General features: G+C 52.7%; 2 protein-coding genes across 2 annotated transcripts in view; one reads left to right on the top strand and one right to left on the bottom strand.

The window, feature by feature from the left end:
* Positions 1–6,210: 6,210 nt before the first annotated feature.
* On the top strand, positions 6,211–6,873 carry TMEM125 (transmembrane protein 125). The gene has a single exon (XM_010141606.1). The coding sequence runs from the start codon at positions 6,211–6,213 to the stop codon at positions 6,871–6,873; it is 663 nt and encodes a 220-aa protein (XP_010139908.1).
* A 5,219-nt stretch (positions 6,874–12,092) lies between these two features.
* The window catches only part of LOC104498251 (chromosome unknown open reading frame, human C1orf210), a 4,333-nt gene continuing 4,250 nt past the window's right edge, over positions 12,093–12,175 (bottom strand). Inside the window, exon 5 of the mRNA XM_010141607.1 lies at positions 12,093–12,152. Coding sequence (XP_010139909.1) covers positions 12,093–12,152 — 60 coding nt within the window. The remainder of the gene's footprint in view (positions 12,153–12,175) is intronic.

The raw sequence follows: 12,175 nt of genomic DNA, 5'->3' as shown, positions 1-12,175 counted from the left end.
CCGGCTGCCTGGGAGCTACTCCTTGGCTCTGGCACCCCTTCACCTCCATCTGGGAGGAAATGAGGCACCTTCCAGGATCGGTGCATGGCCAGATCCTGCCTGGGGAGGGAGGGAGGGGTAGTGCCTGCACACCGGCGCAGCTCTGGAGCCTCTCCAAGGCCAGCAGCAGTTTGCTGAGACGCCACCCTGCTGGGGAATGCACCTGCCCGGGCGAGAGGTGAGAGCTTGCAGCCTATTGTTGGTGCTGCCTGCGCCGTGTTGCACCAGGAAGGGGAGCCGGCAGGAGCACCTGTTTCTTGGCAGGCGATTGCCGGGGGAATGGAAGAGAATTTCCCTTGAGCTCCCTCTTTATCTCGATCCAGTGGAAGGAGAGCCAGGAAAAACCATTGCTGCCAGGCCGGAGCAGGGAGCAGTGCTGGGCTGCTGCATGTGGGCAGTGTCTGCCGCAGGTGAGTGAGCCCTCCTCCCTGGGACCCGTGCGTGTGCGGGAAGGGCCGTGCTTCATCCATAGCTGCTGGCAGGTTTGGGGGCTGCTTCAGACATACTTCTTAAGAGATCCTACCTCTTGCCTCCGCATAATTTCTTCCTTGTGCTGTTGTGTTTCCTCCCGGCACATAAGGCTCGAGAGTTTCCTGATCCTTGAGGGCTCCCGGGCCTCCCTCAGCAGAGGTGCATCAGGACAGGCTGTGGGGTTGGGATGATGGTTGCCTTTTATGCATACAGAGAGGAAGGAGAACACAAAACTTTATAATGGAGCGTGCTAAAGCTATCTTTATTTCTGTAAAAAGCAGCTGCACACTCACCCCATCACAACAAGCCCTCTACCATCCTTACCCCCAGAGCTTGGTGAAAGGAAGAGACAGTCCACCACCTCCCTGGGCTTTCCTGGGGCTTCCTCAGTGATATCTGGTGTCAGGAACACTGGTGGGACAGATGCTCGCTTCTGGGAAGGCATTATCCCTCTGGCAAGGTAGAGAGGGTGGGCTCTCCCCAGAGATACAGATTAGACAGCATAGATTTGCCTGGATTTTGAGTAGCCCCAGAAAGGAGGAGTATTGGGAATTGGTGGTTGATGTAGCAGCCAAAGGAGCGTGGATCTTTTGCTAGGATTTTGGGGCAGACAGATGCATCATAAAAGCCCCATTACCCCCTTTCCCCACGGCTTCCTCTATCCCCACTCATGAGTTTTCAGAAAAGAGGGTACATTCTCACACGTCTCAGGGCAGCAGTGTCACTCCTAGGGGCACAGACAGGCCTTGAGCACTACAACGTTTAGAGCTTCTGATCTGTGTATTGGCAATAGTTCAGGCATAAAACAAGAAGTATGATTTTAATTCTCTTTGAGGCCACTAGGGAGTTAGAACAGAGTAGAGTATGATTAGGGAGCATTTCTTTACTGAGAGAGTGGTCAAACACTGGAACAGGGTTCCTGGAGAGGTGGCTTGATGCTCCAAGCCTGTCAGTGTTTAAGGTGAATTTGCACAATGCCCTTAACAACATGGTTTAACTTGGTCAGCCCTGAATTGGTCAGGCCAGTGGACTAGATTGTCATTGTAGGTCCCTTCCAACTGAAATTAGAATAGAATAAGAATAAGAATAGGCTATTTCAGGTGGAAAGGACCTACAACAATTCAAGGCTCACAAAGTTAAAGCATTTTGTTATGGGCATTGTCGAAATGCCTCTTAGACTGACAGGCTTGGGGTATCGACCCCCTCTCCAGAAAGCCTGATCCAGTGTTTGACCACCCTCTTAGTAAAGAAATACTCCCTAAAGCATTGGAAGTTGGAAAAATTACGTGAAAGGATGGGAAAATATTTATGCTCATTCTGGACTGGAATTCTCTATGAGGAACAGAGTGGTGGCAAGTTTATCCCAAACAGATTATGGCCAGACCTGGCCAAGAAAAAAATAAGCTGTAGTGGTCTAGAGGAGTAGGGGATGGAGATGGCTTGTATATGTTTGAGGCCATGAGGCTCTATTGGCCCTCATCTAGATGACTCATGCATATCATTTTATGTACTGTTATTTTACAGCAGATCTTGCTGGACTCTCCTGATATCCATGATGCTCACAAAGTCCACATAGCTGCAAAAAACCCTTCCAAGGCTGGAAGCACTGTAGGAGCCTGTCCCACCCCCAGGCTTCCCCTCCCGAATGCTGTGGGTAAGCAGTATCTCATGGTGTGTCCTGGGTTCAGGGAGAGGAGGGAAGTGAGGAGCATTTCGACAGCTGAATGGTATGTGGCTCTGAAAATAAAGTATTAAATAACATACAGTCCATGGCCCATGTGTTAGATATCAGAGAGTCAGACATAAAAAGCCTATAAGTAAATAAATAAATGCATATGCCATTCACAGGTGGTCAGCAGGCATGCATCTCCTCCTGCAGCCAAGAGTGGCCAGAAACCAGCTGATGATGACCCTCAATTCCCAGTTCAATGTTGTCAGAGTAGGACAAAAAAAGAAAAAAGAAGTCAAAAACATTATCATTTTTGTTTTCCTTCATTCCTGTTCTTCCTCCCCAGCTGCCAGCCAGCAGTGAGGAAGGACAGCCTGTCAATTTTTTTCCTGAAATGTGACCTTCAGTCAGAAAGCATTGTGTGGCTGGGCTGGTCCTCTCCTCCTTTATCTGTTGTGTACAAAGATGGGAGCGCTGACCTGTGAGACACATCAGACTGGCTAATCTGATGGGCTAACTGGCTTAAGCTCCCAAAGGGTCTGTATTGTAGTCTATCCCAGACCAGTGAGACCAGGTAGCCCAAAGAAGAGCGACAGGAGGGACAACTGCTATGAAAAGGTTGTCCTTCACCCTCATGATGGAACAGGGATCCACAGCCCTTCCTTTCTCTCAATCTGATCTGGGCAAGCAGATGTGCTGCATAATGCCAAGAAACCAGATCAGCAAAGTTGCTGTGAGAGTCCTTCTCCAAGGACTGGTGGGTGACAGCCAAAGATAGCGCTGCTTTGGTTTACCATACCTAAAGACAGTCGGATTTTTCTTAAGAAGGTGAGCACCCATGCTGAGGAATGGGAAGCTGTAGTTAGATTTGAGGAAAAATTTATTTGTGGTGAGAATGGTTAAATACTGGAACGATCCCAGAGGGCCTGTGTATCCTCCATCCTTGGCAGTATCCAGCATCCAGCTGGATGGAGCCCCGAGCTACTAAGTCTGGCTTTGAGGTTAACTCTGCTTTAAGCAGGTGGATGGACTGGGTGACTTCACAAGTTCCTATCGCACCTGAACTATTTTGTGATTCTAAGAGTAAAAACACTGTAGCACAAACCCTCTAGGCAGTCTAGAGAAGCCCAAGCACTTGTGGATGCTTATAAAGCAAAAGATTCTATTCCCAGAACGTTTTCAAACAGACACAAGGAAACATGGAGGCACACATCAGTGGAAGCCTTCGCATCTCAAATCAGTTGTTTGATAGAGGTTAATATAACACCAGGAAAAACATGCTCAGAGGTCGTGTCTTACTTTGTTCTGCAGCCAGATGCTCTAACAGTTATATCTTGCTCCCTGACCCTCTTCTGAGCAAAAATAAAATGGTAAAAAGAAGTAATGTGAGAATGCAGTGTCATAGCCTGATTTTTGGTTGCATTTTCCCTGAGTGTGGTTTGTGCTGGTTTTTCGTACGGTTTGACTCACAGCTTGCCTGAGCAGCTTCGGTCAAGCAGCAGAAGGCTTCAGACTTTGCACCTCTCCTAGCTTTATGTTTTCTTGGTAGAAAATCTCAATCTAATCTACAAACCTACTATCTACTGGACTCACCCATTGCTGGTGAGGAGATAAGGCACCTCTGTGCTTGGAGAAGGAAGGACAGGAGGAAGTAGTGCTTAGCACCAAGCTGGTTTGCATAGGATGGAGAAGTGTGTCCAGGCTCAACATCTTCTTACCCCTCTGTTCTGAAAGTGCCCTGCAACAACCCCACCTTCTTGGGGAGCTGTGTTGTCTGCTGTCTCATGCAGAACTGAAGTGGGTCCCAACAGGCGCACATCGGCATACTCAACCACAGCTTTTTTTTTCTCTCTAATAGATGCTTTCTGACTCCTCTGACTTTAGCCAGGAGCTGCAGATCTCCCGTGGGCCTCCAGGAGCCTGTGTTCCTGTCTGCCAGCCCACTCCCTGCCCAGGCAGTTCCAGCACCAGCAGCCGTGCAGGGGAATAGCACCGCGTGCGGCTCGCGCAGCACGGCGGGTCCCAGTCCAGCAAACCCGCCCTGGTTACAGACTTCCTGGACACGTGCTGCCAGTTGGCAGCATGCCCTGAGCCGCATCCAAAGTGACCTCATGCTCCATCACAGCCGGGGAGTGACTCAGGAGGAGATTGGCCTGACACTGTCAGGCAGTGGCTGGTTCGGGCACCCCCCACCCTATTGTCTTCCCTCTCCCCTCACCCTGTGTTGGCTCGTCCCCCGTGGAGGGGGATTTTTGAGGGGTTTGCTGGTAGTGAAAGCATTGCCATAAGGCGACATGGTGTGTGGATACTGAGGACAGAGAGAGCTGTGGAAGAAAAGATCCCTGGTGTGTGCAGAGCCGCCATGCGTGGAGGTCACAGATTGTCCCCAATCGTCTGTAATGAGCCCACAGTCCCAGCGCTGGGCAGAGCAGAGCACAAAGACAAACCGAGTGTGTCTGGCATGGGCTGACAGGCTCCTGCAGAGCTATTTCTAGCAGGCAGGGTGCTGCATGGCCATCCCCTCACCCAGGAGAAGAGACACAGCTTTGGCACAGGGGATCTGCATCAGTTCCTGTCCCTGCCACAGGGTCCTGCGGGACTTTGAGCACATGGTGTGTGTGCTCGTGATGGTCAAGGAAGTGTCATCCTGTCTGGGAGGTGACCAGGGAGGCAGTTCCTGGGTTTCCAGGGTCTGCCCCATGTCTCAAGGGTTCAACCATACCTGAGATGCTCCTGCACTGTCTTTCTCAGCACCTCTCCTTGCTCTGGAGGAACCAGTCGGAGCACTCACCTGCCAGGACTGGATGTTATTTAAGAGAAGTGCAAGACGTTTCCACTCTTGGTATAAAACTGTACTCAGAGAACCATTGAGGAAGGCCAGGACGCTGGGGAGGTGATGAGGCCGGGAAACTGGGCTGCGGGTTGAGACAAGGTGCTATGCTGAAGGGAGCCCAGCTAAGAACAGCACCATGGAGACTGCCGCCACCCTGCAGCCACCACTGTCCTTCCCCTGCTCCCTTCCAGTGGTGAAGTGCTTCAGGGACCAGCAGAGAGGAGAGCAAAACTGCAGGGTGCCAGGTCCCAGCTGTCTGGGGGCTCTTTCCACAGAAGTGCTGAGACCACTGGAGATACAACCATCGTATTTCCCTAGGGAACTTGGGAGGGGGAACCACTGGCAGTGCAGGGGTAGGGGCAGGGCTGAGAACATGCAGCAGGGGCAGCTCTTGCTCTTTCAGCAACTGGAAGGGTTAAGCCCTGGTTCTGACACCCACCACCCACTGTCATTCTGGGCAGCAGAGACAGTTGGTGACAAGAGGCTGATGCTGATGAGGGAGCATGTGAAGCCAGAGCTGTGAATGGGGCTTTATCCCAGGAGGGACCTGCCTCTGCTCTGTCCCTGCCCTGCTGCCAGCACCAGCTGCAGGCAGAGTCCTGCGGGCAGCGATGTGCCAGTAGCCTCTGAGCAGGGCAGGCAGGACTGGGGGGGCAGGAGATTCACCCCTGGGTCAGGCTGAGATCTCCCCGCAGCGTGTGGATGTCTCCTGGGAAGATGTGCGTGACTGATCTGTGCTCCAGTGGACAGGGCTTTTGTGAGGGAGGCAGGGGAAGGTCTGCAGGCCAGCCTGTAGCAACTAAGGCCCACAGTTTTGCACGGGATTATTTGGTACAGGCTAGCAGGTTCTCTGTTTAATGATATCTTCTCTTCTTGACTCTTTCAGATGAGAGACACAGAAGAGGAAAGACGCAGCCTTGGTTGTTCCCATATGGTGCTGCTCTGGAGATGCTCCACCATCTCCTGCAGCCCTGGCTGGGCGGTGGGCTCAGCCCCAGCACATGGACCGTAGCTCTCCAGGTGGCACTGCTGCAGAAGAGAGCTCCACCAGACTCCAAAAAATGAGACAGAGGCATCCCTGCTTGAGAAATGCTGCTGCCCTCACAACCACTGCTGCCTTGACTCTCTACTTTGCTGTAAGGGTGTAGATTCATCTGTGAAAGCATCCCACCGTGCTCTCCCCACCCAGCCTCCCACCATGCCAGAGCTGGCAGAGCTGAGCAGCCCCCGCACCCCTGCGGATGCGGACAACATCCAGAGGAATATCTTGGAGGAGCATGTGGAGCTCTGGTGGTTCCAGGACCCCAAGAAGTCTATCCTGTGCTATGGGATAGCTGTGGTGCTGATCCTGGCCTGCGGGATTGGAGGCATCATCCTGCTGTACAGCACCAGCAGCCGGTCGGGGGAGTGGCGGCTGGCCGTGGGCACCACGCTCTGCCTCCTGGCCCTGCTCGTGCTGCTGAAGCAGCTGCTGAGCTCTGCAATCCAGGACATGAACTGCATCCGCAGCCGGGATCAGATTGAGCTCCTGAAGAGTGGGGGTTTCTCGGACTGCCTGGTGCTGCTGCTCAGCGCCCTGGTGCTGATGGTCTGCGGGGTCGTGCTCACTATCCTCTCCACCACGACCATGCAGCTCAGCCCTGCACGGCCGCTGGCCAGCATGTTCACCAGTGGAGTTGTCCTCCTGACTGCTGGCAGTGCCATCCTCCTCTGCCTGCTGCTCTACCTGATCTGTACCTCCTGCCGCCAGGCTGCTCCTCGGAGCCTGGAGACTGGTGAGATCCGTGTCTTCACCATCTCTGGACGCCTCGCCACAAACAGACGGCTTCCTCCCACCTCCAGCATGGCCAACCTGATCTGACCCAGGACGCCCTTGCGTGAGTCTCACTGGATATGACCCACCAGCAGGGCTTGTGCTGGCCTTTCCCAGGGGGAAGGTGAGCATTGTGTGAGCCTTGCACGTCTTTTGAAGATGACTGGCGTTTGCTTCACCTCAGACTGTCGGCACAGCAAGGACTTGGGTTCCCTGGACAAATTCTGTGTCCTGGCACGTTAGGAGCACAACACTGGCCTGGTTGGTTGGTTTTATCTCCACAAAGCCTCCTGTAACAGCTGCTGCCTGCCCGGCTGTGACCCCTGCCACAGAGTTAAGGTGAGCCTGTCCTGTACCCCTGGGATCCCCATCACTTGCATGGTTCCTGGTGTCCCAGAGCTGCATCCTGCACTCTCCTGGCAGGAGAGGCTGTGATTGCGGGTGGTATAAAACCACCCTCTGCTCCATGCAGAGCCACTGGCTCCTGAGTGATAAACGTCAGGAAATATTCTGCATGCCAGCAGGCAGGCAGCGCAAGCGAAGGGGGCTCTGTGGGAGGTACGGCTGCAGGGCTACTCCCAGGAAAGCACCTGCGTGTGGGGGCAGCCAGCGTGGGATTTGCATGGGAATCTGTGTACCAGAGCCCCAGCAGGGCTGGACCCCATGTGAAACGTTGGTTGTGTTTGCAGTGCCAGGATCTGTCCAATATTGCATTTCTGCAGCCCAGCATCTTCTGTGGTTTATCAAAGGGGTGATCGAAGGGTGTTGGTGTCAGGCCCTGACAGGTTATCAGTGCTGGACTGTGTGCTAGGGCTCTCTTACCATGGAATCTGTGTACCAGAGCCCCAGCAGGGCTGGACCCCATGTGAAACGTTGGTTGTGTTTGCAGTGCCAGGATCTGTCCAATATTGCATTTCTGCAGCCCAGCATCTTCTGTGGTTTATCAAAGGGGTGATCGAAGGGTGTTGGTGTCAGGCCCTGACAGGTTATCAGTGCTGGACTGTGTGCTAGGGCTCTCTTACCATGCTGGCATCCTCCAGCCACAAACAGAAACGTGTAGTCACTGAAGGATGGGGATGGGATGCCTGAATCCTGGGGCTGGGGCTGCAGCTCTGCAAGGACGGTGCGGGTTGGGAGTGGCGTTGCCCCCTGGCAGGAGTTTCCCAAGCAGAGGCACCTCTGCTGCCTCGGTAGCACTGTGGTGCATCCCAGTCCCTGCACCTTCCCTCACTGTTCCCGTGTCTCAAGTGCTGCAGCTGATGTGCGGCAGAAAATTTCCACTACCACTTGGGCCTTACCTGGGGCTTTTTTTGAGTTTTATCTCTACAAGGTGTCTACCACCAAGGTATCTTTCTCAGATGCAGACTAACACCTCACCCCAGGAGCTTTTCCTGTGACTTGAGGCTCATTTACCTGTCAAAATTCTCATTTCCTCCAGAGACCCACGAACCATTTCACTGCCCTTTCCATAGTCACAGATCCTAAATTCATAGCAAAGCTGCTCCTGAGCAACCTTCTCTTCCCCTTCATCTTCCTGTCTGCTCCCGTCTCCCCCTCTCTGAGCCCCAGCAGATATTTCCACTCATTATTTGCTAAGCTCTCTCTGTGATGGAACAAGACTGAGCTATCATTCTTTGGTGCCTGGTAGCAGATTTATATGGAAGAGAACAGTAGCTCATTCCCTTAGTAACAGCACAAATCCTTGTCCGTGTTACACCTGGAGGCGATGTCAGAGTTCAGCATCAGTAAACCCCACCAGGTATATGCTGGGCAGTGAGGACTTCATCCCTTCAAGCTCCAGACCACACCATCCCCAATGCACTCAGATCGCATGAGAGCACTTCTATATTCACCTGCTCTTGTCCTGCTCCTGCTGGCTTTCCTTCCCCTAAAGTCTTGGATCGTTTTCCCCAAAGTACAGGAACATCATTTCAGCTTTTCTTTCTAAATCTCTGTTATTTCTACATTTTTATCAGCCGCTTTCACATCATCTGTAGATTTTATTAAACTGCTGTTTCCTTCTCTCTCTGCATCACTTCCCTTATTCTGCCCAAGAGTTTAGAGGGTGTTTAGAGGGTGTTTTAGATGGTGAAGCTCAGGTCCTTCTGTGCTAAATCCTCTGCAAAGCAAAGAGCCGTCCTTTTCCTCTGGGCCGTTTGTCCGGCAGGGACCCCTGTGCGTACGCAGGGAAGGACAGTTTTGCACCATCCATGTGGCTGCTGCTCTGCACCTCTGTGTCAGTGCGTGTGCAGTTATACCAAGCTGTCTGTCTGTGTCAGTGCTTTGGCAGTTACCCCGGCTCCCCCACCCTGCACGTGTGGGCAGGCTGCAGTAGCCTGCACATCTGCATGGTTCTGGGAAGTTGCGTGACTGTGTCCAGCTGGCAGCTCCACACTGCTGCATGCCAATGTGAGCCCTCCCCTCAACAGCCCCGTCAAAATGTGCCCAAGTGCCATGAACTGTGCCAGAAAAGGACGCTTGGGGCTGTGTCAGCAACCCAAGGAAATAACAGCTGAGAACAGGCTGTCCCCGAAGACGGCAGTTTGGGTGCCTGGCTGCCCAGACTGCCCAGCCTGCGCTGCCCCAGCCACTGACTCACCTCTGCAGAAACCGTGCCGGTTTGTTCCCTTCCTGGTTCCTGTGTTGTGTGTGGAAATATGTAATAAAGCATTACAGAAGTCAACCATGTTGAAGGCTGATGCTTGAGTGTCAGCCCCTCTGCGGAGCAGGAGGTGGCAGGGCTGTGCAAGGCTGGCCTCTGCTCAAGCTGAGCCCAGGGAAGAAATCCTGTCCCTCCTGCAGTTGTGGTTTTGGCTCATCAGATAGTGTGGCAACGCCACCACAGCCCCCCAAATGCATGTACTTATTTCCTGATACACAACTCCCACCTTCAGATGCTTATGCATCTCCCTCTGCTTAAGGACCTAGACACAGCCAGTCCCCCTTGCCACTGCTCTGTGAACCTAAGACCAAGAGATGCTCACGTGGAGCTCACAAAACCTCCTGAATATGTCAGTGCTGGCTGGTTTGTTTACAGAGAAGCTGTTTTGCCCTGCAGTAAGGCTGAGCCTCGAGCCTCACGGCAGCAGCTACTGCCTGCAATGAGCCTGCAACCAGTCTGCCTGCATGCCTGCTACTTCTCCCATCCACCACCCTCAGTTGTGGTCCTTCCAGCAGCTTCCTGGGGGCAACCCCCTTGAGAAGGCTCCTCCTTTTCTGCTCTGACCCCCTTGTACTCTCTCTGCATGCTAGATGAATTTACCCCTGCACGAGCTGCCAGGATCCTGCCCCCTTGCACTGGAGCTGCCTGGAGAGGGGCAGAGGGTTGCCCTGGGACCACAGCTCCCTGCACACCACAAAACCAGCCACAGTTAAAGAGTAAGTGGGTAGGCCTCCCAGAAGGGTCAACAAGCAGACAAGCAACCTGCCACCAGGTACAGAGGGGATGAGAGTGAGCAAGATCCTGGACAAATAACCCTGGGCAGTTGTAAATTTAATATCTGTTAAGACATTGTTGAGACCAAAAATAAAACACTACAGCTAGCATGTGTTCAAGTGATTGAAAAGCCCAGAAAATACCCTCCAAAAATAACTGAAATGCATTCTCCCAGCCCTCAGATTTAAGACTCCTCTCTTACCTGAAAGATACTGGAAATTCCCTGAAATTACAGCATATATTTGTATTTTCACAGGTAGCTGCTAAGACAAGCCCAGAAGGTAAAACACAGAGCAGTGACTGCAAAAGTAAAACTCAGTTTAGAAATTCATCATATAAGAGCAAAAACTGCCTGACCACTGAAACAATCCAACAGTTCTCCTCCTCCTCCTCCTCTGGAAGGTGCTTTAAGCCACCGGCCTGTATCACCCATCCAACCTGACAGCTGACCCAGCTGTTGTAATGGGATGTAAACCCCTTTGGTTTACATCCTCTGACTTGTATTATTTTGTATACACTGCTCTATAAATATCTTAATGAGTAGAGAAATAGAAAGGCAGTTTACAGTGAAATGAAGGTTTGAAGGAGATGGGGGAATCAGCTGTGTGGCGAGGCTGTAAAAACTGCGGTCCCTGTGACAATGCTTTGTACTCTGGAGCATGGTGGAGAGATTCCTGGGCCATCAGCGACAGTAAGAACCAGGCTGTGCCCTGGAAAATCTTCCCAGCTGGATGGTACCAGCTTTGTGAATCACTTACTAAGGAAGGTGATCGCCACTGCTGCTCCCTGCTTTTAACTCCAGCGTAACACATGCAGGCATGATCAGCACTACAGAAATAATTTGTAGTTACCTATGTCCCATGGGCTGTTCATCGTACCACAAAGATGACAGGAATGCAAAAATTACAATGTTCATTTAACTCCATGGTTAGAGATACAGACAGGACTTTGTGATGGGTGCCAGGGGACAGGGCTGTCTCGCCCCAGCACGCACGCCTGCCTGACGCTGCAGCCAGCACCACCATCTCTGCTCATCTCTGCAGAGCTGACACGGGAAAGGTAAGTGCCTTTCTAGCATGTCTTGCTGGAGAGGTAAGAGAGAAAAGAGAGAAGGGATGTGTTGGGAAGCGACAGTGGAGAGGCGTGCACAGAAACCCTGTAGCGACGCACCAGGGCTGTCCATGCCACAGCACGTGACCAATTTGTTTGCCCAAGAGCACTCGTTGTGACGCAGTCCTGTTCTCTCACTGATGCACTTAACGAGGAATGTTTTTATGGTCCTTGAAAGCACATGCAAAAAAAGCCACACCCCAGCTGTGGGGTTGGGGCTTTCCTCCTGGCATCACCGCTGGGAGACCTCCAACAAAATGCAGGCAGAGGAAGGGTTAAATCATGCTTTAATCACACCCTGGAGTGACAATGCCTTGAGGGACAGAGCAGAGCTGGGTGCAGTGCTATGGGGCAGCAGGGCCAGCGCCCACGACCCTGCAAGGAAGCACCAGGGCAGGCTCCTCTTCCCACCCAACCAGGCTGCCAAGGCACAGTGGGCACCATCTCCTTCATCCTCAGCACCTGAGCTGGGCTGGGAGAGTAGCAGCAGGCTCGGTGTCCCCATGCCAGTGTAGCCCTACTGGCATCTTGCAGGGGCACTGTAGGGCTGGCTGCCTTCAGCCTCCATCACTATTCCCAGCCCATCCCTTCTCTCCGCTCCTCTCCACTCCTTTCTTCCTCCCCCAGCCACATGGGGCCGAAAGCTGAGGGCAGGCGGGAAAGAGCGAGGAAGAGATGGAGGTGAGGAGAGGGCAAGAGGCTGCAGCAGGGGGCTGCAGGCTCAGATGGAGAAGTGCAACTCCTGCTCCTCTTCCTCCGGCAGCTGCTCACTTGTCTGTATGTAGTTGTCCTCAATGAAGCAAT

Source organism: Buceros rhinoceros, unplaced genomic scaffold (assembly GCF_000710305.1).
Source record: "Buceros rhinoceros silvestris isolate BGI_N320 unplaced genomic scaffold, ASM71030v1 scaffold24208, whole genome shotgun sequence".
Lineage (NCBI taxonomy): Eukaryota > Metazoa > Chordata > Aves > Bucerotiformes > Bucerotidae > Buceros > Buceros rhinoceros.
Note: the sequence above shows the minus strand (reverse complement) of the source record. Positions and strands in the feature narration are given on the sequence as shown.